The sequence below is a fragment of the Tamandua tetradactyla genome, chromosome 7, assembly GCF_023851605.1.
Source record: "Tamandua tetradactyla isolate mTamTet1 chromosome 7, mTamTet1.pri, whole genome shotgun sequence".
NCBI classification, from domain to species: Eukaryota; Metazoa; Chordata; class Mammalia; order Pilosa; family Myrmecophagidae; genus Tamandua; species Tamandua tetradactyla.
Genome location: NC_135333.1, coordinates 137802347 through 137827884, shown reverse-complemented (window position 1 = coordinate 137827884; position 25538 = coordinate 137802347). Strand labels below are relative to the sequence as shown.

Genomic DNA, 25538 nt, shown 5'->3' with positions numbered 1-25538 from the left:
TACTGACCTCTCCCTTCTCTTCTGGGTTTTGCTGCTTCTACCTTTTAGCTTCTGTGGCTTTCTCTCTCAGTTTCTGTGACTTTTTCTTGTGTCTTTCTTTGAATTCCATCCTTATAAAGGACTTCATGAGAGGTTTAAAATCCACCCTGACTGAGGTTTATCACATCTTAAGATCCTACTTATCAAAAGATCTTACTTACAATGGGTCCACATCCACAGAATGAATTATCTTTCATCTTTTTTTTTTTGTCATGGGCAGGCTCTAAGAATTGAACCTGGCTCTCCAGCTCGGCAGGTGAGAATTCTTGCCACTGAACCACTGCCCTGGATTAGCTTTAAAGAACATGAATTTCTGGGGTCCATAAGCCCTCTAAACCACCACATCTGAGAAGTTTTTATTTGTTTGTTTTTTAAAGAAAGGAAGCCGATGCTGAATTCTCGCACAATTTATAATATATAGGAATACACATATCCCCATATATAGGAATACACATATCCCCATATACCTCTATAGTTACAGCCAATTTTGATTTTTCCATAAAAATAATAGTAAATTTGTTATTTTTATGTAAACAAATATATAAACCAATGCAAATCTATAGTCAACCTCGAGAACAAATCAGTATCATAAAAAGTTAAGGTCAATTAAGCAACTAAAATATTAGCTATAAAACTCCTTTTGTTGATTTTATTTAAGCACAAGAGTACATTCATTGGAGTTATAGCACATAAAAGGGCTTTTCCAAATGAAGGTGGTTTTTTAAAACACAATTCATTATCAAAAATCAGGAAAATGCAAAACAGACTAAAACATGTTCAATGGTATTCACATACCATACAATCCATCCTAAGTGTCCAATCAATGACTCTTTTTATTTATTTATTTATTTATTAATTTAAAAAATTAAGAAACAAAATAAAACATCAACATACATAATCAGTAATTCACAATATCATCACTTAGTTGCATATTCATCATTTCTTAGAACATTTGCATTAATTCAGAAAAAGAAATAAAAAGACAATAGAAAAAGAAATAAAGTGAACACAGGAAAGAAAAAAAAAAAGATTATACCTACCATACCCCTTATCCCTTGCTTTCATTGATCACCAGCGTTTCAAGCTAAATTTATTTTAGCATTTGTTCCCCCTATTATTTATTTTTATTCCACATGTTCTACTCATCTGTTGATATGGTAGATAAAAGGAGCATCAGACACAAGGTTTTCACAATCACAGAGTCACATTGTGAAAGTTATATCATTATACAATCATCTTCAAGAAACATGGCTACTGGAACACAGCTCTACATTTTCAGGCAGTTCCCTCCAGCCTCTCCACTTCATCTTGAACAACAAGGTGATATCTACTTAATGCATAAGAATAACCTCCAGGATAACCTCTCGACTCTGTTTGGAATCTCTCAACCATTGACACTTAGTCTCATTTCACTCTTCCCCCTTTTGGTTGAGAAGGGTCTCTCAATCCCTTAATGTTAATTCTCAGCTCATTCTAGGGTTTTTCTCAATCCCTTGATGCTGACTCTCAATTCATTCCAGGATCTCTGTACCACGTTGCCAGGAAGGTCCACACCCCTGGGAGTCATGTCCCACGCAGAGAGGGGGAGTGTGGTGAGACTGCTTGTCGTGTTGGCTGGAGAGAGAGGCCACATCTGAGCAACAAAAGAGGCTCTCTTGGGGGTGACTCTTAGGCCTAAATTTTAAGTAGAATTGACCTATCCTTTGTGGGGTTAAGTTTCATATGAACAAACCCCAAGACTGGGGGCTCAGCCTGTAGCTTTGATTGTCCACACTGCTTGTGAGAACTTCAAGAATTCAACTTGGGGAGGTTGAATTTTCGCCCTTCTCACCATTCTCCGAAGGGGATTTTGCAAATACTTTAACACTCACTGATCGAATCACTCTGGGATTCATCGGGGCATCACTCTGGACAAACCAACAAAATCTCATGTCCTACCTGAGATTCCAAGTACTTATGGTGTTCAATCAAACTATCTACACAAGTTATATTAGGAAATCCACTAGTCAAAATATAAATTTTGTAACAAATAAACAGTTTTTGCTTTAGTCTCACACAGAAGGTGACATTTTAAAATATTAATTACCATCTATTTTCAGCACCCTGCAATAATCACATTCCTTTGTTCTTCCTCATGCAAAAACATTTTTAAAATTTGTACATTGTACATTTCACTATTATTATACACTCTAGGCATTCCTAGATTATATCATTTCAATCTTGAACATCTATCTTTCTGATTTTATTTATGTCCCCAGCCCTCCTCCCTCTATCATTCTCACATGCAGTTTCATTAGGTGTTTTAACATAATTATATTACAGTTAGGTAGTATTGTGCTGTCCATTTCTGAGTTTTTGTATCCAGTCTTGTTGCACAGTCTGTATCCCTTCAGCTCCAATTACCCAATATCTTACTCTATTTCTATCTCCTGATGGTCTCTGTTATCAACGAAACATTCCAAGTTTATTCACTAATGTCAGTTCATATCAGTGAGACCATACAGTATTTGTCCTTTTATTTTAGCTAATCTCACTCAGCATAATGTCCTTAAGGTCCATCCATGTTGTTACATAATTTATAACTTTATTCTGTTTTACAGCTACATAATATTATATCATATGTATATGCTACAATTTGTTTAGCCACCCGTCTGTTGATGGACATTTTGGCTGTTTTCATCTCTTGGTAATTGTAAATAATGCTGCTATAAACATTGGTGTGCAAATGTCCGTTTGTGTCCTTGCCTTCATGTCCTTTGAGTAGAGACAGCATATAGATGGGTCCTGTTTTTTAATCCATCTGCCAGTCTATGTCTTTTGATTGGGGAGTTTAATCCATTAACATTTAGTATTATTACTGCATGGGTAGTACTTTCTTCTACCATTTTGCCTTTTGGATTTTATATGTCATATCTAATTTTCCTTCTTTTTACCTTTACTCATAGTCTTCCTTTCTACACTTTTCTCCACACCTCTCTCTTCTGTCTTTTCGTACCTGTCTCTACTGCTCCCTTTAGTATTTCTTACAGAGCTGGACTCTTGGTCACAAATTCTCTCAGTGATTTTTTTTTCTGAAAATGTTTTAATTTCTCCTTCATTTTTGAAGAACAATTTTGCTGGGTAAAGAATTCTTGGTTGGCAGTTTTTCTCTTTTAATAATCTAAATATATCATTCCACCGTCCTCTCGCCTCCATGGTTTCTGCTGAGAAATCTATGCATAGTCTTATTGGGCTTCCCTTGTATGTGATGGATTGCTTTTCTCTTGCTGCTTTCAAGATTCTCTCTTTCTCTTTGACCTCTGACATTCTAATTATTAAGTGTCTTGGAGTACGTCTATTTGGATCTATTCTCTTTGGGGTACGCTGCACTTCTTGGATCTGTAATTTTAAGTGTTTCATAACAGTTGGAAATTTTCAGTGCTAATTTCCTCCATTATTTTTTCTCCTCCTTTTCCCTTCTCTTCTCCTGGGACACCCACAACATGTATATTCATGTGCTTCATGTTGTCATTCAATTCCCTGAGACCCTGCTCATATTTTTCCATCTTTTTCTCTATATTTTCTTTTTCTTAACGGATTTCAGATGTTCCGTCCTCCAGTTCACTAATCCTATGGTCTGCCTCTTGAAACCTAACACTGTAGGTTTCCATTATTTTTCCCATCTCTTCTAGCGTGCCTTTCATTCCCATAAGTTCTGTAATTTGTTTTTTCAGACTTTCTATTTCTTCTTTTTGTTCATTCCTTGCCTTCTTTATATCTTCTCTCAATTCATTGATTTGGTTTTTTGATGAGGTTTTCCATGTCTGTTCGTATATTTCAGCTCTTGTATCTCATTTGAATTGCTGGTTTGTTCCTTTGACTGGGCCATATCTTCAATTTTCCTAGTGTGATTTGTTATTTTTTGCTGGCATCTAGGCATTTAATTACCTTAATTAGTTTATTTTGGAGATTGCTTGCACTTCTTTTACCTAGAGTTTTCTTGCTGGATGTATTTGTTGTCTATCTGTTCTTTGACATTCAGTTCAGCTTTTTCTGGACCTCTAGCTTAGGTTTTGTTTAACAGAGGAGAATTTTTCAGTTCTTGTTTCTTCCCTTGCTTGTATGGTGCCTTTTTCCCCCCACCCTTGGGAGGGTCTACTTAGGTATTATACACCCCAGCTGGATTTTCCCAGACCAAACTGGCCTCCTATCAGAAGGAAAGAGTCACCTGCATTGTTTTTCCCTGACAGTGAGACCCAGCAGGTTGAAAGACTTTCCTGTGAAGTCTCTGAGCTCTGTTTTTCTTATCCTGCCCAGTATGTGGTGCTTGTCTGCCTTTAGGTCCCACCAGTATAAGATGACAGGGTACCTTTAACTTTGGCAGACTCTCCCTGCTGGGGATGTGGTGGAGACAGAGGAGAGATTGTAGGCTGGTTTTAATGGCTTCAAATTACCAAGCCCTGGGGTCTGAACTCCTTGAGGGAGGGATTCCACCTGAGTTGGGCTTCACCCCTTCCCTGGGGAAGGCACAGGCTCCAGACAAGTCCTCAAACGAGCTTGTTTCTGCCTATGCCTGGGGCAGTTGCAGCCTGAGAAGCCCTGCCGCTGTATCCAAAGGCAGTCAAGCCTTTGTAGAAACACCGCCACAAAAGCCTGTTTCCTTTTCTTTTTTCTTTTTCTGTCAGCCCTGCCCCCCTGGCTCCAGGGCAAAAATGAGCGACCACCACTTTGACCAGGTTCACCTGAGCTGGGGGTCTATTTTTAGTAGTCAGAATTTGTAAATTAATTCTACAATTGGTGTTTGGTTGGGCTCAGCCCCTGCTGCTGCTAAAGTCTCTTTCCTTTCCCCTCTGGGAAGCAGCCTGTGGGGGAGGGGTGCCGGCTGCTGTGGCTTAGTGAACTCATGGTTCTGGGGGGGGGGGGGGGGCTCGCAGTGGTCCAGCTGATCCAGACTGGGGTGCACTGTGTGTCCAGTCACTGATGTAGCCCTAGGAGCTTTTCTGTACTGTTTCTGGTTATTTAGTAGTTGTTCTGGAGGACAAACTATAATGTGCATACTGCTAAGCTGCCATCTGGCCCGGCTTCTGCAGTCCCAGTTTTTATCCTCTCATTCTCCTTCTGGTGCCATACATACCCCTAGTATATATGAACCATATTCACACTCAGCTTTGCTCATCATATTTACAATATTGTGCTACCATCACACAGTATTGTGCTATCCATTTCTGAACCTTTACAACCAACCATGTTAAACATTCTATACTCCATAAGCATCAAATGCCTAATCTCTACCCTTTTTCTATTTCCTGATAATCGGTGTTCTTAACTTTAACTCTCAGAGTTTGCTCTTTATAGTTAGTTCATACAGTGTTAGTAAGACCACACAGTACTTGTCCTTTTGTTTCAGGCTTGTTTCACTCAACATAATTTCCTTAAGGTTCACCCTAGTTGTTGTGTGCATCATGACTTCATTCTGTCTTACAGCTGCATAATATTCCATCATATATACCACAGTTTGTTTAGCCATTTGTCAATTGATGGATATTTAGGCCATTTCAATCTCTTAGTAATTGTGAATAACACCACTGTAAACATTGGTGTGCAAATGTCCATTTGTGTCCTTGCCTTCATTTCCTCTGAATATATATCTAGTAATGGGATTGTTGGGTCATATGGCAATTTCATACTTAGCTTCCTGAGAAACAGCTAACTGTCTTCCAGGGCAGCTACACCATTCTACATTCCCAGAATAGTGAATAAGTGTACCTATTTCTCCATATCCTCTCCAGCATTTGTACTAATCTTTCTTCTCTTTTTCTGATAGTGGCCATTCTAGTAGGCATGAGGTGGTATCTCATTGTGATTTTGATTAGCATTTTCCTAATAGCTAATGAGTTTAAGCATCTTTTCATATGCTTTTGAGCTATTCGTAGTTCCTTGCTGGAAAAAAATCTATCCATGTCTTTTGACCATTTTTAAATTGGGTTGTCTTTTTGTTGTTGAGTTGTAAGATCTCTATATATTATGGATATTAAAGCTTTATCCAATATGTGGTTTCTGAATAGTCTCCCATCAAGTAGGCTGCCTTTTACTTTCTTGACAAAGTCCTTTGATGCACAGAAGTATTCAATTTTGAGGAGAACCCATTTATCTATTTCTTTTTCCATTTCCTTGCGCTTTGGGTGCAAGGTCTAAGATATCATCTCCTACCACAAAATCGTTAAGTATATCTACATTTTAAAAACATAAAATTGGAAATCATATTGTAATGATATCTTAATATCTTACTTTTGTCCAACGTTATTTTGTATTTTTTTTCTGAGGCAGATTTTCTTAAGTACCTATGAAGAGTGTTTGGGGAACATTTTTATTCAATTTTTCTACAGATATTTGATTTACTGCCATGTAGAATATGTAGAATAAGTATATAATGGTAAATAAAATAAGGTCTGGTCCTCAATGAGCTCACTGTGAGTGGGGAATCGACAAGAATAAACCCTTGCAACATAATGCAATGTTATCAGAGTATTAGGTATTATTACATACTGAATAAACACCTAATTTAGTCTCTGGAGGTCAATAAAGTGTTTCTAAAGAAAACAACACTTAGAAAAGACTGAAAGATCAACAGGGATTGAGTGTTGGGAAGGAATGAGTTGAGAGGTTTAAGAGTATTCCTTAGGGAAACTGTCAGTAGATAGTTCGGAAATGGGAAAAAGATGCGGACACAGACAAGTGATAAGGCTGCAAGGCAGGACAGAGAAAGATCAAAACAGGCCTTCTAAACCATGACAACGAGAGCAGGGTAATCATTGAAGGTTTTTTATTAATAACAACTTTATTAAGATATGGTTCACATATCACATAATCCACCCATTTAAAGCACACAATTTTATGTTTTTTTCCCTATATTCAGAGTTGTTGTACCATTATTATAATCACTACAACATTTTCATCCTACAAAAACAAACCCTGTTCCCATAGGTACTCACTCCCAGCTCCCTCTTCTCACCAGCATGTGGCAACCACTAACTTATTTTCTTTCTCTATGGATCTGCCCATTCTGAACATTTCATATAAATGGAGTCATTCTTTCACTTAGCATGTTTTCAAGGTTCACCCACGTGGTAGTATCTATCAGTATGCCATTTTTAAAAATTGCCGAATAACATTTGATTGTATGGATATACCACATTTTACTTACCACTTATCAGGTGATAGATATATGGGTTGGTTCTACCTTTCGGCTATCCCAAATAATGCCGTTATGAACATTTGCCTAAGTTCATAAATTTTTGTTTAGACTTTGAAGCAGTTTAAATAGAGGAATAATTTTTTCATTCAATAAATATTTGTTGAAAATCTTCTATGTACTCACTTGCATTCCATGCACTGGAGATTCAGCAATAAACAAAACAGAAGCAGCCAACTCATTTAGGATTTCATGGCCAATTAGCTTTTAACTGGAGAGGTGAGAAGACATTGGAGGGTTTTCAACATTATGTGACATGATCTGATTAACATTTTAAAAGGCACACTCTGTGTCTTAGTTTTCCATGCTGCTATGACAAACACTAAACAATGTGCTGACATAAAAATAGGAATTTACTGACGCATGGTTTGTAAGGCTAGAGATCCAAAATCAAGGTACTGGTAGGTCATGCTTTCTCTCTGCAATCTGTAGCATTCTGATGCTGACTTGCCACAATTCTTGAGGTTCCTTGACTTGTGTCTCTGCCTCCTGTCCACTTCTTTTATTAGCTTTTCTGGTTTCTGCTGACTTCTGGCTACTTCCTGTGTGGCCCTTTACAACTTCTGGCTTCTGGGATTAAAACCTACCCTCATTCAGTTGGGCGCCATACTAAAAATAACATCTTCAATTGAAGAGGAGGGAAAGCTACCTAACTCATTCTACAAAGCCAACATCACCTCATATCAAAACCAAAGATATTACAAGAAAAGAAAACTACAGACCAATCTCTCTAATGAATATAGATGCAAAAATCCTCAACAAAATTCTTGCAAATCGAATCCAGCAGCACATTAAAAGAATTACATACCATGACCAAGTAGGATTCATCCCAGGTATGCAAGTATGGTTCAACACTAGAAAATCAATAAATGTAAATACATCACATCAACAAATCAAAGCAGAAAAACCACATGATCATCTCGTTGATGCAGAAAAGGCATTTGACAAAATTCAACATCCTTTCTTCTTGAAAAACACTTCAAAGGATAGGAATATAAGGGATCTTCCTCAACATGATGAAGGAAATATATGAAAAACCCATCACTAATATCACCTTCAATGGGGAAAAACTAAAAACTTTACCCCTAAGATCAGGAAAAAGACAAGGATGTCCACTATCACTGTTCTAATTTGCTAGCTGCCAGAATGCAATATACCAGACACGGAATGGTTTTAAAAAGGGGAATTTAATCAGATGCTAGTTTACAGTTCTAAGGCCGAGAAAATGTCCCAATTAAAACAAATCTATAGAAATGTCCAATCTAAGGCATCCAAGGAAAGATACCTTGGTTCAAGAAGGCTGATGAAGTTCAGGGTTTCTCTCTTAAGTGGAAAGGCACATGGCAAGCACAGTCAGTTTCTCTCTCATCTGGAAAGGCACATGGTGAACATGATCAGGGTTCCTCTCTCATCTGGAAGGACACATGGCAAACACGGCATCATCTGCTAGCTTCTTCTCTTCTGGCTTCCGGTTTCATGAAGCTCCCCAGGAGGTGTTTCCCTTCTTCATCTACAAAGGTCTCCGGCTCGTGGACTCTCTGCTTCGTGGTGTTACAGCATTCTCTGCTCTCTCCAAATCTCTCATTCTCCAATATGTTTCCTCTTATGGGACTTCAGAAACTTATCAAGACCAACCCAAATGGGTGGAGACATGTCATCACCTAACCTAGCTTAAGAACCACTCTTGATGGGTTACGTCTCCAGGGAGATGATCTAATTAGATTCAAACATACAGTACTGAATAGGGATTATTCTGCCTTTATGAAATGGGATTTTGATTAAAACATGGCTTTTCTAGGGGACATACATCCTTTCAAACCAGCACAATCACCATTGTTATTCAACATCGTGTTGGAAGTTCTAGCCAGAGTAGTTAGACAAGAAAAAGAAATACAAGGCATCAAAATTGGAAAGGAAGTAGTAAAACTCTCACTACTTGCAGATGACATGATACTATATGTCTAAAACCCCCCAAAATCCACAGCAAAACTACTAGAGCTAATAAATGAGTACAGCAAAGTAGTAGGTTACAAGATCAACACTCAAAAATCTGTAGTGTCTCTATATGCTAGTAATCAACAATCTGAGGGGGAAATCAAGAAGAAAATTCCACTTAAGATTGCAAGGAAAAGAACAAAATATTTAGGAATAAATTTAACTAAGGATACAAAAGACCCATACAAAGAAAACTACAAGAAATTGCTAAAAGAAATCACAGAAGGCCTAATAAATGGAAGGGCATACCGTGTTCACGGATTGGAAGACTATTAGATAAGATGTCAGTTCTACACAAATTGATTTACAGATGCAATGCAATACCAATTAAAATCCCAAAAACTTAGTTTTCAGAAACAGAAAAATAACCAAATTTATCTGGAAGGGCAGGATGCCCCGAATAGCTAAAAATATCCTGAGAAAGAAAAATAAAGTTGGAGGTCTCACACTACCTGACTTTAAGGCGTATTATGAAGCTACAGTGTTCAAAACAGAATGGTACTCACATAAAAATAGATATACTGACTGATGGAATAGAATAGATTGTTCAGATATAGACCCTCTCATCTATGGACAATTGATCTTTGATAAGGCAGTCAAGCCAACTCACCTGGAATGGAACAGTCTCGTCAATAAATGGTGCCTAGAGAACTGGATATCCATATGCAAAAGAATGAAAGAGGATCCATATCTCACACCCTATATAAAAATTAACTCAAAATGGACCAAAGACCTAAATATTAGATCTAAGACCATAAAACTGTTAGAAGAAAATGTAGGGAAATATCTTATAAATCTTATACTAGGAGGCGGTTTCCTAGATCTTGCACCCAAAGCATGAGCACTGAAGAAATAAATAAATAAATGGGAACTCCTCAAAATTAAACATTTTTGTGCATCAAAGAACTTCGTCAAGAAAGTAAAAAGACAGCCTACACAATGGGAGACAATATTTGGAAGTGATATATCAGATAAAGGTCTAGTATCCAGAATATATAAAGAGATTGTTCAACTCAACAACAAAAAGACAAACAATCCAATTACAAAATGGGCAAAAGACATGAATAGACACTTCTCAGAAAAGGAAAATACAAATGGCCAAAAGGCACATGAAAAGATGCTCAACTTCCCTGGCTATTATGGAAATGCAAATCAAAACCACAATGAGATATCATCTCACACCCAACAGAACGGCCATTATCAATAAAACAGAAAACATTATAAGTGCTGGAGAGGATGTGGAGAAAGAGGCACACTTATCCACTGCTGGTGGGAACGTCAAATGATACAACCACTGTGGAAAGCAGTTCGGCGGTTCCTCAGGAAGCTAAGTATAGAACTGCCATATCATTCGGCAATACCATTGCTAGGTATCTACTCAGAGGATATAAGGGCAAGGATACAAATCGATATTTGCATACCAATGTTTATAGCAGCATTATTTACAATTGCTAAGAGATGAAAATAGCCCAAGTGTTCATCAACAGACAAGTGGCTAAACAACTGTGGTATATACACATGATGGAATATTATGCAGCTATAAGATAGAATAAAGTATGAAATATGTAACAACATGAATGGACCTTGAGAACATTATGCTGAGTGAGATTATCCAGAAACAAAAGAACAAATACTGTATGGTCTCACTGATATAAACTAACATTAGTGAATGAACTTTGAGAATTTCAGCTAAGAACAGAGACCATCGGGAGATAGAAATAGGGCAACTATTGGGCAATTTGAGCTGAAGGGATACAGATTGTGCAACAGGACGGATAGTAAAAATTCAGAAATGGATAGCACAATACTACCCTACCTGTGATACAATAATGTTAGTATATTGAATGAAGCTGAATGTGAGAATGATGGGGGGGAGGGCTGGGGTCACAAATGAAATCAGAAGGAAAGACAGACGATAAAGACTGAGATGGTATAATCTAAGAATGCCTAGAGTGTACACTGATAGTGACTAAATGTACAAATTAAAAAATGTTTTTGCATGAGGAATAAAGGAATGTCAATATTGCAGGGTGTTGAAAATAGATGGTAATTCATATTTTAAATTTTAACTTATGTGTGAGACTAAAAGAAAAAAATGTTTATTTGGTACAAAATTTATATTTTGACTAGTGCAGTTCCTAATATAACTTATGTGGACAGCTTAATTGCACACTATAAATACATGGAACCTTGAGTAGGGCATGAGATTTTGTAGGTTTGTCCAGAGTGATGCCCCGATAAATCCCAGAAGGATTTGAACAGTGAATAAAAAAATATTTGCAAAGTCCCCTTAGGGGAATGGTGAGAAAGGGGGAAAATTCAACTTCCCCAAGTGGAGAATTCTTGATATTCTCACAAGCAGTGGGGACAACCAAAGCAATAGGCTGAGCCCCCAATCCTAGGGTTTGTTCATATGAAACTTAACCCCACCAAGGATAGATTAAGCCTACTTAAAATTAGGCCTAAGAACCTCTTTTGTAGCTCGGATATGGCCCCTCTCTTTCAGCCAACACAACAAGCAAACTCACTGCCTTCCCCCTCTCTATGTGGGACATGACTCCCAGGGGTGTGGAACTTCCTGGCAACGTAAGACAGAAATCCTAGAATGAGCTGAGACTCAGCATAAAGGAATTGAGAAAACCTTCTTGACCAAAAGGAGGAAGAGCAAAACGAGACAAAATAAAGTGTCAATGCCTGAGAGATTTCAACAGAATTGAGAGGTTATCCTGGAGATTATTCTTACACATTAAACAGATATCACCTTGTTAGTTAAGATATAATGGAGAGGCTGGAGGGAACTGCCTGAAAATGTAGAGCTGCGTTCCAGTAGCAATGTTTCTTGAAGATGATCGTATAATGATATAGTTTTCGCAACGTGACTGTGTAATTGTGAAAACCTTGTGTCTGATGCTCCTTTTATCTACCTTATCGACAGACAAATAAAACAGGTGGATTAAAAATAAATAAATAATAGGGGGAACAAATGTTAAAACAAATTTAGTAGATTGAAATACTAGTGATCAATGAAAGGGAATGGTAAGGGATATAGAAAAAAATAGGGGAAACAAAGGCTGAAATATATCGGGTAGATGCAAATACTAGCAGTCAATGAGAAGGAGGGATAAGGGGTATGATATGTATGAGGTTTTTTTCTTAAGGTTTGAATAAGACATTCAGCTATAAAATGAATTTGGGTCACATCCGATGAATCCTCAGAGTACTACACTGATTATGTTCCTGTTGAAAAATAAAACTTAGATAAACTAATGCTATATAAACTTACATGACACTTATGTATTACCTTCTCTGTAAGCATTCTCTAAGAAACAGAACCAACAGGAGAGCCCTGTAAATAAGAGATTTATAAAGGTTATCTCACATAACCATGGGAATGGAAGAGTCCAAAATCTGTAGGGCAGGCTGTGAAGATGGCAGCTCCAATGAAGGGTCTGGACAACCTCCACAGGAGAGGCTTGCTGGCTGAAGAAGCAGTGGATGGGCCTCTCTTCGTCCCTACAAGTTTTCAACTGATTGGATTATCTTTTGTGGGATACACTCTTCAGCTGATCGTAAATGTAATCAGCCACAGATGCAATCAACTGACTGATGATGTAATAAACCAGACTTTGATTTATCAACCACTCACAAAATATTCTTGCAGCAATGGTCAGGCCAGTGCTTCCTGACCAGACAACTGGGCATCATCATCTGTCCAAGTCGACACCAGAACCTAACCATCACATCATGACATATAGTTTAATTTTCTATTAGAAGGCCTCCCAGTTGTCTTAACACTTAAATAGTTTTTAATGACATGCTCATATATTAATAATTAGTGGAACAACTAAGATACAAGAGTATATAGAGTATGCTTCCAACACATACACAGAGACTTATATGTGCAGCCTGGAAGTGAAAATTTAGTAAAAATCAGATTTTTAAAAGTTCTTTCAACTTATTTTTTTCTTTGTAAAATGTCTGTAACAGACCAGTTTTATAATGAGAACGTTACTATAACGGAATCTTACCAATTTCTCTTCAAGCAGAACAAATTGTAGTTTTGAAAAGTTATAAAAAATAAGTGCCTACCTCATTTCTATATGGTTTCACATATACTGTCCACTGATGGGTGTGTCCATCTTCTTCTCGTTTCTTTCCAAAATATCTAGCAACATTACCATAAACTACTGGTTTCACAATAGTAACCCCCTAAAAGAAAAATAATTTAAAAACCAATAAACATTGTACCATTACCCAAATAAACAGAACAAGAGTGCTGAAAGCTGGCTTTAATTGTGCAGCCATAGGTGAGCCTCATGTTCAAGGCCCAAATGAATGAATTTCAGAAGGTGATGATGTGGTGAGTGCATAACATATTCAGTAGTTGCTATAATGTTGCTAGGAACAGAGTTTGTCAGTGACGAAAAAAAGGCAAACCTGTCTACAGATTTTTGACCTGGATGAAATGAAATTCATCTCATCTAGGAAACAGACTCCTGAAAGCATTAAAGAGAGAAATAAAAACCTGGTTTTACAGCTATTCATGAGTCCTCACACCTATTTTGGGTAGAAAAACATTTGTCGACTATAAGCTTAAAAACTTTAAGAATCTAACACAATTACAAGTAGAGAAAGGTCTGTAGTTTCTTTCCCCAAATATAATGTTTTAGACTGTTCTGTAAAAGTTTCCTGTCAGTCCAAAACATTGCCCAAAAGTTTAAAAAAGAACTAGAACTTTTTTTACTGAGAACTTTTATCTGGCATCCCTTTCTCCTACCATGAAATTTCAGCATTTTAAATTCTCAAAGAATTTCCCACTTTACATGTGCTACTAAAACACTGTATATGATTACTGTATACATAGTATAATTAAAATTATGTAAAAATAATATGACATGGATAAGGACTACTAAACAGATTAGCTGCTAAATGGTTTAGTAGTGTTAATTTCATTTCAAAAGATAAACTCCTTTTTGCAACAAATAAAAAGCAAAGGGGGAAAAATAGTTTTATATCAAGAACCATTTAATCCTGTCTCAAAAATTAGCTCATTTGCTAGACGATGTGGGAAAGTAGCAGGGAAATAAGTGTCAGTGTCAAACACTATGTTAGGCTCTATGATGGTAACTTTCATTAGAAACAAGAGAAGCTAAACATGTACCCTAGCTGTCAAGAACAGTGCTGGGTCCTTTACATGCCTTGATTAATATCCTGGCCTGGTATCACAGGATTGAGAAAGCCTTCTTGACCAAAAGGGGAAAGAGAGAAATGAGACAAAATAAAATTTCAGCGGCTGAGAGATTTCAATAGAGTCCAGAGGTTATCCTGGAGGTTATTCTTATGCGTTATATAGATATCCCTCCTTACTTTATGGTGTATTGGAGTGGCTGGAGGGAAGTACCTGAAATTCTTTGAACTGTGTACCCCTGATTCTTGAAAATTGTATATCTACATAGCTTTTACAATGTGATCGTGTGTTTGTGAAAAACTTGTCTGATGCTTCTTTTATCCAGGACATAGGCAGATGAATTTTTAAAAAAAGGAAAATTAAACAGATAAATAATAGGAGGGATAGAGGGTAAAAAAATATTGGGTAGACTGAAATACCAGTGACCAGTGACAGGGAGGGGTAAGTGGTATGGAATATAGGAGCTTTAAAAAAATTTTTTTTCTGGAGTGATGCAAATGTTCTAAATATGATCACGGTGATGAATACACAACTATGTGATGATATTGTGAGCCATGATTATATACGCTGGATGGGGTGTACGGGTGTGAAGGTTTCTCAGTAAAATTATTACGAGATATATATATATACATACACATACATACATACATACGCTGGATGGGCTGTACAAGTGTGACGATTTCTCAGTACAAACATTACGGTATTATATATATATATATATCCTGGCCGGAATTTTGGGAACACGAAAAACTCTGGCAAGTTTCTTAACTTTTCTAACCCCTCAGTTATCGCACTTAGTAAACACTGTGGGTAATACTGACTTTGTAAGGTTGTTGTGAGGATTCAATGAGAGAATTTGGGTAAATGGTTAGTCACTGGGTTTGGCACATAGTAAGGGCTATCGAATATCTCCTACAGTTATCCTCACAATCCTACCAGGCGGTGGCATTCCCTGTTTACCGACGACCAAATCAAGACTCTCCAGCCCTCTAGGGGCTTTTTTTCCCTGGTAACAATGTCCATCTCTCCCCAAGCGGTCACGGATACTGTTTCTTTTTTTTTTTTTGGCCGGGAACAGGGAGTGCGTGAAGTTAGGGCCCAATGAAACATTGGCTTTTCGCTCAACGGCTTTGACTCGCCTTCCGCCTTTAAACCATGCTTTCCGGGCGCCAAAGGCAAACATTCCGGACCTCCGCGCGCCGCGAGCCGGGGCGGGAGAGCCACACGCGCCAGGCGGGGCGCGGGCCGAGTACTGACCTTCACTCTCCCGCCGGAGTCAGGCCCAAATTCGGCCATTCTCTTGAACATATTGTCCCACGCACAGAAGAAGCCGCTGCCGCCAGGGAAACAGACCGGGGCCGGCGGGATGGCTGCTCCACCGCGCGGGCCAGGCAAAGGGTTTCTGACCGAAGGAAGGCGACTCACGGGAGCTCGCAGGACCAAATAAGTACCAACTCCTCGCGCCGGGCGGAGTCGCCCAAGCCCATTCAGACGCGCGCAAGTGGAGAGCGAAGCGGGAGCGGCGACGGCGCCGTCGTGCGCAGGCGCAGTGGGCTTGCTCGCACTGAGCACGCGCCTGGCAGTTGACTTCCCATCCGGCGGACTCCCTGGCCGTGGTGGGCGTTCCGCGCCGTGTCGGCTTAGCAGCTACCGAGAAATTGCCATTTGGAGATCATTCCTTCCTCTCGCTAGTGTTTCAATTCTGAAGTCAAGTTCGTGAAATCTACTCACTGACCCCAAACCCCATCCACAACTTTTAGTTGTCCTTATACAGATCTCCATCTTGGATACCATCTAAATTATTTTTACCAATGCCAGTGTTCCTTTTCTTTACTACTCAGTTTAGATTCCAAAGCCCCGAACTCAAAACATTCCTCCCCTCCCTTGCCTTATTGTGTAACATTGTTGCATAGATTAGTGCTTGCGAAATTAATGAACTAGTTAATTGGAGTCTTGGGTCCTCTCCCTTCCTTTCTCTTCAGTAGCTATTTTAAACTTTCCTTAATCTCAAAACTCGAACGCTGAAACCACCCCCCTCATTCTTATCAGATGGTTTTGCAAGTTATGTGGTTCTACATCATAGAGAAAACGTGCCACTGGACTTAAACACACAAGCTTTGGCTTGCTCAACATCCACCCTCCATTCCTTTCTTCTCTTGTTGAGGAGGGAATCTTTTCCTAGTTTTAACACCAATCGCTCCATCTATGTTCTTGAGCTCATCGTTTTTTCCTTTCTCAAGAATTTCATCCCATCAGTCCCTCACAGTGTCCAGTAATTTCAGTTTTTAACGTTTACTTCCTGTTTGGCTTTTTCCCATAACAGTTAAAATAAGCTTAAAACTTTCCTCTTTAAAATCAACCAAACAAACCTCTACTCCCAGAAACTCCCAACCTGTTTCTGTGGAACTTGGCAAAGCTGTCGACATTTCCTGTCTCTGTTTCATACACTCTTCAATCTGTCACCTACTGATTTTCACCTGACCAAAGGTAGACTTCTGTCTCAGCAAATCCAAGGAATTTGCTTCACTTGACCTCTTGACAGGATTTGACACTGCTAGTCCCCATCTCCTTTGTGAGGCCAATTTTCTTGATTTTCCTCCTACTTCTCTGGCAGCTCCTTGATATCCAGATGCTCAGTCACAAGTCTCCACTATGTTTCCATAGTGTTGGGGGAAGGAAATGGGGGGTGGGAGATGTTGTAATATTTATCACATTGTGTTCATTTGCAAGCTGCCAGAATTCGATATACCAGAACTGGAATGGGTTTTTAAAAAGGGAATATTATAAGTTACAAATTTACAGTGAATCTGTGAAAATTTCCAAACTAAGACATCCAGGGAAAGATACCATAATTCAAAAAAGACTGATGCATCTGGAACAGCTCTATCAGCTTGGAAGTCATATGACTCGCATCTGTTGGTCCCTTGCGCTTGGGCTCTATGCTTTCAACCTGTGTTCCTGTGGGGATTTCCCACCTTGCTTCTCTGGGGCTGGCTTTCTTCTCTTGGCTTATCTCGGCTCTCTCCGGGTTCTGGATTGCATAACATCTCATGATGCTGTCTGCTGGGCTTCAGGCATTTCTAAACGTCCATGTCCCTGTTCTCTGAAGCAACTGTTTTCCAAGTGTCTACCTGTGTTCTCTCTTTTGACTCTGAGGCTTCTGTCATTTCTGTCAACTCTTTATGTGTTAGTTAGATTCAGTTGTCAACTTGGCCAGGTGAGCATACCTAGTCTTGTTGCTGCGGACATAAGCCAATGGTACGTGAACCTCATCTGTTGCTGATTGCATCTGCAGTAGGCTAGGAGGTGTGTCTGCTGCAATGAGTGATGTTTGACTTAATTAGCTGGTGCTTAAATGAGAGACTGCAAGGTAGCACTGCTAAGCAGCTCAGCATTCCTCATCTCAGCACTAGCAGCTCAGCCCAGGCCTTTGGAGACGTAGAAAGAAGTCAACCCGGGGAAAGTTGTTGGAACCCAGGGGCCTGGAGAGAAGACCAGCAGAGACCATCTTGTGCCTTCCATGTAAAAAAGAACCTCAGTGGAAAGTTAGCTGCCTTTCCTCTGAAGAACCAACAAAATAAATCCCCTTTTATTAAAAGCCAATCTGTCTCTAGTGTGTTGCATTCTGGCAGCTAGCAAACTAGAACACTTTATATCTGAGGTTTCTCCAAAATGTTTCCTCTTATAAAGACTCTAGTAATATAATCAACGCCCATTTAGAATGGGTGGAGTCACATCTCCATCTGATCAAAAGGCTACACCTACAAATGTGCACACTCCATCCATGTGGAAATAATCTAATCAAAAGTTTCCACCCTGCAATATTAAACCAGGAATAGAAGAAATGGCTGCCTCCACAAGATTGAATCAGGTTAAAACATGGCTTTTCTGGGGTACATGATATTTTCAAACTGGCATAAACAGTATATTTTAATTATTTGTGAGCTTGTTGAGGGCAATAACCCAATCTTACTCAGTTTAGTATGTTCAGCTCCTAGTGAGCATTTGCGATAGCAGATAATCAAATTGCTGAATAAATAAATGAATGGAAAATTGAAGTCAACACTTGAGGCTATATTTCATTCGGCAGTTGAAGGTGCAACTGCAGCTCTGTTGATACCAGAGCCAAGCTCCATCCAGGCTCAGAGTTTCACTTCGAGAAAGAATTCAAGGATGAGAAAGGAGGTAGCAATAAGCAGTAAAGTTTATTAAGAGGTTAGTACACAAAGGGTATGAATTCTGTGTGGAATAAAAAGGGGTAAGGATCCTGTGCGGAAGAAAAGGAAATGTTTTCAGGTAGAGTATATTGGTGAAGGCATGTCTGTACAATTAAGCTGGATTGTATGATGTGTGAATAAAACTGTTTAGAAATGAAAAGAGATAAACAAGTGCTAGAGAGAATGCAAAAAGAGAGATGTACCTATTCACTGTCACTGGAAAATGAGAGGTCTAGCCCCTCGAAGGACAGTGTGGTGGTTCCACAGGAGGCTAGGGGTGGGTTTACCATATGATTCTGAAACCCAATTGGTCAGTATGTACCTGGAAGAACTGAGTGTGGAGACCTGAATGGACTTTCCATGCTGGTGTTTATGGCTGCAGTGTTCCTAATCCTCAATGAATGGAGGTGGCCTAAGGGTAAACGATTGAGAAATGGAAAGGTGAACTATGGTGCATACATATAATAGACTACTGAGTGGCAGCAAGAAGGAATGAAGTTGTGAGGCATGTAACTAGGTGAATGAACCTTAAGAGCTGTATGTTGAATGAAATGTCAGGAACAAAAAGACAAATATTATCATGCTGCAATCATATGGATTAAGCATAATATAAAAATTTGGTGAACTAAAGTCAAGAGCATGGGCTATCAGGTTGGGGCCCTATTGTTCAGGGTCCTAGATTGTAAGCTTTTACAGCAGCCACATATATTCAGGAAATGTAATTGTTAATTCTAAATTCTGAGATACTGAGCCATTTGTATATAACATCATCTTTTCCAGAAACTTCGGGTATTTGTGTGACACCTGAGATCCAGAGTCAGAGCTCTGAAGCTATGAACGTGAGCAGTCTCATACAGGAACCATTTAAAAAGTTGAAAGAGGGACCAGACTTCAACTACAGATATGAATGAAGCAAATATGTATAGGACTAAGATATACTAGAAGGCTGAGTAAAGGATGATATCATCCATATTTTAAAACCTCAACTTCTGGATGAGACTAAAGGGTGAGATATTTATTTCATGCAAAATTTATATTTTGGGTAGTACATTTCCTAATTTAACTTTATGATCAGTTTATTTGAACACCATAAGAACGTGAAATCTTGAATAGGGAATGAGATTTTGTTGGTTTGTCCAGGTTAGTGTGATGCCCCAATAAATCCCAGAGTGATTTGGGTGGTGAATAAAGAAGTATTTGTAAAGTCCCCTTGGGGGAATGGGGAGAAAGGAGGAAATATTCAACTTCCCCATTTGGAGTATTTCTAACACTCTCACAAGCAGTAGGGACAACCAAATCCATAGGCCGGGCCCTTGATTTTGGAATTTGCCCCTATGAAACTTAATCCTGCAAAGGATAAAATAAGCCTACTTAAAATTAGGCTTAAGAGTCACCCCTCGAGAAACTGTTTTGTTGCTCAGATGTGATTTCTCTTTCTAAGCCAACTCAGCATGTGAACTCACTGCCTTCCCTCCTATGTGGAACATGACCCCAGGGGTGTAAATCTCCCTAGCAACATGGGACAGAAAACCTGGGTTAAGTCAGGACCCAGCATCAAGCGATTAAGAAAGCCTTCTTGACCAAAAGGGGGAAGAGAGAAGTGAGAAAAAATAAAGTTTCAGTGGCTGAGAGATTTCAGAGTCAAGAGGTTATCCTTGAGGTTATTCTTATACATTATATAGATATCCCTTTTTAGTGTATGGTGTATTGGAGTGGCTATAGGGAAGTACCTGAAACTGTTGAGCTGTATTCCAGTAGCCAAGAGTCTTGAAGATGATTGACTAACGATATGATGCATACAATGGGACTGTGTGATTGTAAGAACCTTGTGCCTGATGCTCCTTACATCCAAAGAATGGACAGATGAGTAAAAAATAAGGATATAAATAAATAAATAAATAATAGGGGGGACAAAGGGTAAAATTAATTGGGTTGATTGAAACACTAGTGGTTAATGAGTGGGGGGTAAAGAGTATGGTATGTATGAGTTTTTTCTTTTTTCTTTTTATTTTTTTCTGGAGTGATGCAAATGTTTAAAAAAAATGATCGTGGAAATGAATACACAACTATGTGATGATAATGCAAGCATTGATTGTACACCATGCATAGAAAGTATGTATGTGAAGATTTTTCTCAATTAAAAAAATTAAAAAAAAATGGTTAGTACACACGGGGGAAATTAGTACAGACATGCGCAAGTGTGGATTTAGCATGTTTTATAGGGAGGTTTTGCTGGTAGTGATTTTCCACTTCAACCTTTGAACACCAGTGTCTTCTTTGTTTCAGGAGGAGCTAACTATCGGTACTTGCAGACTCCTGTCACATATTAAAAGTTTGTTTCGCACACATAATTTAATCTTTATGAACCCAGTCTTTCTGTTATTAATTAAGAGTCCCTTTCAGGACCATGATTTTACAAGCTTTATGGTTTGGGGAGGTTTCAGGGCTTTAGGGGAAATTCTTTTTCTAGGGAGTTTGCAGTTGTCCATTAACTCCTCTGGAGCTGGAGAGGAGCCAGAGACCACAGCCTCGATCCTGCCTCAAAATCAGTGAGATCTAATTGTAACCCATTCCAAACTCTGAAATCTGTTCCATAACTACTTGTGACAATGTACTTTGAAATTTATTGCTTTTTTCTGTAGATTTCACACACACAAAAAAGGTTTTTTAACTGTAAAAAAAAATCAGTGAGCTCTCTTAAATCATTCTTTCATGCCACTGATCCCACATACAATCGAGGATGTTTTTGTTACCTGTACCCTCTCCTGAATTTCACTTTTAACTAATCGTGGCTTTCAGCGTGAGATCCCTGGACACCCAATTTGCTCCTTATAATTACTTCTCCGGCTTTCTTATTTCTTCTTTCCCCCTGTTTCTCAGAGGATTTTTATTCTTCGTTTAAAATGCTGCCCTAAGTATTTTTAAAGTAATATTTAATAAAATGAAATAAATTAAACAAATACATAAATGAAATAAGTGCATAAATGAAATAAGTTAAACAAATACATAAAATACATTGGGAACTTCTGGGTAAAGATAATGGATTGAACACACGTCTTTTGCTTCCCTCCCAAAACAAGTAAAAGGAATCTTAAAAGTCAAAAAGTCATAAGGTGAAGCTGCATGTGAGAATGATAGAGGGAGGAGGGCTGGGGACATAAATGAAATCAGAAAGAAAGATAGATGGTAAAGATCGAGATGGTATAATCTAGGAATGCCTAGAGTGTATAACAATAGTGAAATGTACAATGTACAAATTTTAAAAATGTTTTTGCATGAGGAAGAATAAAGGAATTTCATTATTGCAGGGTGCTGAAAATAGATGGTAATTAATATTTTAAAATGTCACCTTATGTGTGAGACTAAAGCAAAAAATGTTTGTTACAAAATTTATATTTTGACTAGAGCATTTCCTAATATAACTTATGTAGATAGTTTGATTGAACGTCATAAGTACTTGGAATCTCAGGTAGGACATAAGATTTTGTTGGTTTGTCCAGAGTGATGCCCCGATGAATCCCAGAGTGATTTGATCAGTGACTGGAAAAGTATTTGCAAGCCCCCTTCGGGGAATGGTGAGAGCGGGGAGAAATTCAACCTCCCCAAGTCGAATTCTTGATATTTTCACAAGCAGTGTGGACAACCAAAGCTATAGGCTGAGCCCCCAGACTTGGGGTTTGTTCATATGAAACTTAACCCCACAAAGGATAGGTCAAGTCTACTTAAAATTTAGGCCTAAGAGTCAACCCCAAGAGAGTCTCTTTTGTTGCTCAGATGTGGCCTCTCTCTCCAGCCAACATGATGAGCAGTCTCACCACCCTCCCCCTCTCTGCATGGGACATGACTCCCAGGGGTGTGGACCTTTCTGACAATGTGGGACAGAGATCCTAGAATGAGCTCAGACTCAGCATCAAGGGACTGAGAAAAACCTTAGAATGAGCTGAGAATTAACATCAAGGGATTGAGAGAAACTTCTCGACCAAAAGGGGAAGAGTGAAATGAGACTATCAATGGCTGAGAGATTCCAAACAGAGTCGAGAGGTTATCCTGGAGGTTATTCTTATGCATTAAGTAGATATCACCTTGTTGTTCAAGATGTAGTGGAGAGGCTGGAAGGAAATGCCTGAAAATGTAGAGCTGTGTTCCAGTAGCCATGTTTCTTGATGATGACTGAACAATGATATATCTTTCACAATGTGACTCTGTGATTGTGAAAACCTTGTGTCTGATGCTCCTTTTATCTACCATAACAACAAAAGAGTAGAACATATGGAATAAAAATAAACAATAGGGGGAACAAACGTTAAAATAAATTTAGTTTGAAATGCTAGTGGTAAATGAAAGCGAGGGGTAAGGGGTATAGTATGTATAACTTTTTTTTCTCTATTATCGTTTTATTTCTTTTTCTGTTGTCTTTTTATTTCTTTTTCTAAATCGATGCAAATTTCTACGAAATGATGAATATGCAACTATGTGATGATATTAAGAATTACTGATTATATATGTAGAATGGAATGATATCTTATTATTTTGTTTGTTGTTAATTTTTAAAATAAATAAATAAATAAATAAAAAAGTCATAAGGATAAGGAAAATGGGAGAGAGAGCAGCAACAAAAATTTGAAATCTGGAATGCAAGTAAAAAGCAGTAAAGAGCAGACCTGAGTGCCGAGCAGGCAGTGTAGTAAACAACCCAGTTTACACTGCAGAATAATCCCACACTTGCCCAACATCTCAAGAATCTGCGATTATATAGATCTCTGCAAATGAGGGAAGGAGGATCTAGCATAAAAAGGATTGGTTGAAAGTCTGTTTAAGAAATATCAAGGTCCATATGGCACAACAATCACCTCTTATCTACCTGAAGGGATAAAACACAGAATAAAACAGGGTATCAGGCAGAACTGAAGGAGGAATACCATACAGAAAACAAGTAGATTAAACAAACATATGCATATATACCAGGTGCTGAGACCCCCATTCCTCACTCAGCTTTTTCTGAGATCAGACAAGATCAGATGCATTCAGGGCGGTATGGCCTTAGACCTCACTCAGCTTTTAAATGCTGGCAACCAAGCCTTTTTTTTTTTTTTTAAGCAAATAGCGAGTGGCTTCTCTGAGGATGCTGACTAGCCTAAGAGGAGAGTGCTAAGGATCCTAAGAGGAGAGCACTAAGGATCTTCAGTGAAACTGGCCCAATCCAACTCTATCATCATATGGCAAAGTACATAGTGGTCAAATTCACATATACACTTGGAACTTCAAGTTAATTTATTAGTTTCACATTCCTAAATTTAAAAAAGTGAGCAAGGATTATCAGATACCAGAGAAACACGTGTAATGTGAAAGACATAATCCCAAATAAACAAACACACAATGGTAAATGGAAGGACACATGGAGAAAAAAACTAAAACTGACGCAAACCAAATCTACTGGTATATCCTGATAAAATTTGATATAACAAATGTAACACAAAACCATAGAAAAGTAACATTCAGAGAACAACAACAACAACAAAATAGCTGTGGAAATTAAAAATTTGATAGCAAAAATAAAAAACTCAATTAAAAAACTGGAAGATGATATTGAAGAAATCTTTCAGAAATTAGAACAAAAAGATAGAAGGATGGATAGAAAACATGAGAACATCAGAGCACCAGTCTAGAAGTTCCAGAAAGAGAGAACAAAGTAGAAGGCAGGTGCGGTAGATCAAATCTGATTGAACCCCTGAAAATCATGTTCTTCAGGCTAATCCATTCCAGTGGGTGTGGACCCATTGTAAGTAGGATCTTGGGCAGGTAGGATCTTAATTTAAGATGTGACCCACCTGAGCTTCCAGAGAAGATGGCGGCTTAGTAAGACGCGCGGGTCATAGTTCCTCCTCCAGAACAGCTACTAGGGAAGTAGAAACGATACAGAACAGCTCCCAGAACCACGACAGAGATCAAGAAGACAGCGTACCCCATTCTGGAATGGCTGACTGGCTGGGAGAACCCGCTCCGGTGAGATCGCCGACGGGCGCGGGCTTCCCCAGGCCGGGGCGGAAGGCGGCCAGAGTCCCTCCCTCCCTCCTTCCCGGGCCGGCTGGGAGAATTGGACAGGTTGTCCCCTCAAGCCGCGGCAGCTGGCGCTCCCCCCATGTGCGGCCCCCCTGACCAGCTGGGAGAATTGGATCAGAGATTCCCAGGCCGCGGAGAACGGTGACCGGGGTCCCTTCCAAACACGTGGCTTCCCGGTCCAGCTGGGAATGGTGCACTCCCCCGGGCCACGGCAACTGGCGCCCTCCCGCCACACTTGGTGCCCCGGGCCAGCTAGGAGATTCAGACGGGCGCCTTCCCGGGCTGCGGCGGCCGGCGACCCTCCCCGTGTTCGGATCCCCAGGCGGGCTGGGAGATTCGGATTGGCACTCTTCCAAGCTGCTTCGGCTGGCGAACCTCCCCCATGGCGAGAGTTTTCCAAAGTTAAAGGACCCACAGCACCTTTTACTGGTGGGACCCGCAGGCAAACGAGTGCCACGAGCGCCAACTACTGGGCAGGATAAGAAAAACAGAACCCAGAGATTTCACAGAAAAATCTTTCAACCTGTTCGGTCCAACACCCAGGGAAATCTGACTAAATGCCCAGATGCCAGCAGAAGATAATGGATCACGCTCAGAAAATTGAAGATATGGCCCAGTCAAAGGAACAAACCAATAGTTCAAATGAGATACAGGAGCTGAGACAACTAATGCTGAATATACGAACAGAAATGGAAAACCTCTTCAAAAACAAAATTGATAAATTGAGGGAGGACATGAAGAAGACATGGGCTGAAAAAAAAGAAGAAATAGAAAAACTGAAAAAACAAATCACAGAACTTATGGGAGT

At 39.2% G+C, this 25538-nt stretch overlaps 1 protein-coding gene across 6 annotated transcripts in view; it reads right to left on the bottom strand.

Annotated features, from left to right (window-relative positions):
- YEATS4 (YEATS domain containing 4) overlaps positions 1-25538 on the bottom strand; it is a 58816-nt gene that overhangs the window by 17469 nt on the left and 15809 nt on the right. For 4 of the 6 annotated variants that reach the window (XM_077111386.1, XM_077111385.1, XM_077111384.1 and 1 more), the window contains one exon: positions 13355-13474. In XM_077111386.1, coding sequence (XP_076967501.1) covers positions 13355-13474 — 120 coding nt within the window. Of the gene's footprint in view, positions 1-13354; positions 13475-15389; positions 15629-15710; positions 15825-25538 lie in introns of those variants that run through there. The other 2 variants (XM_077111383.1, XM_077111382.1) reach the window with 2 other exon arrangements.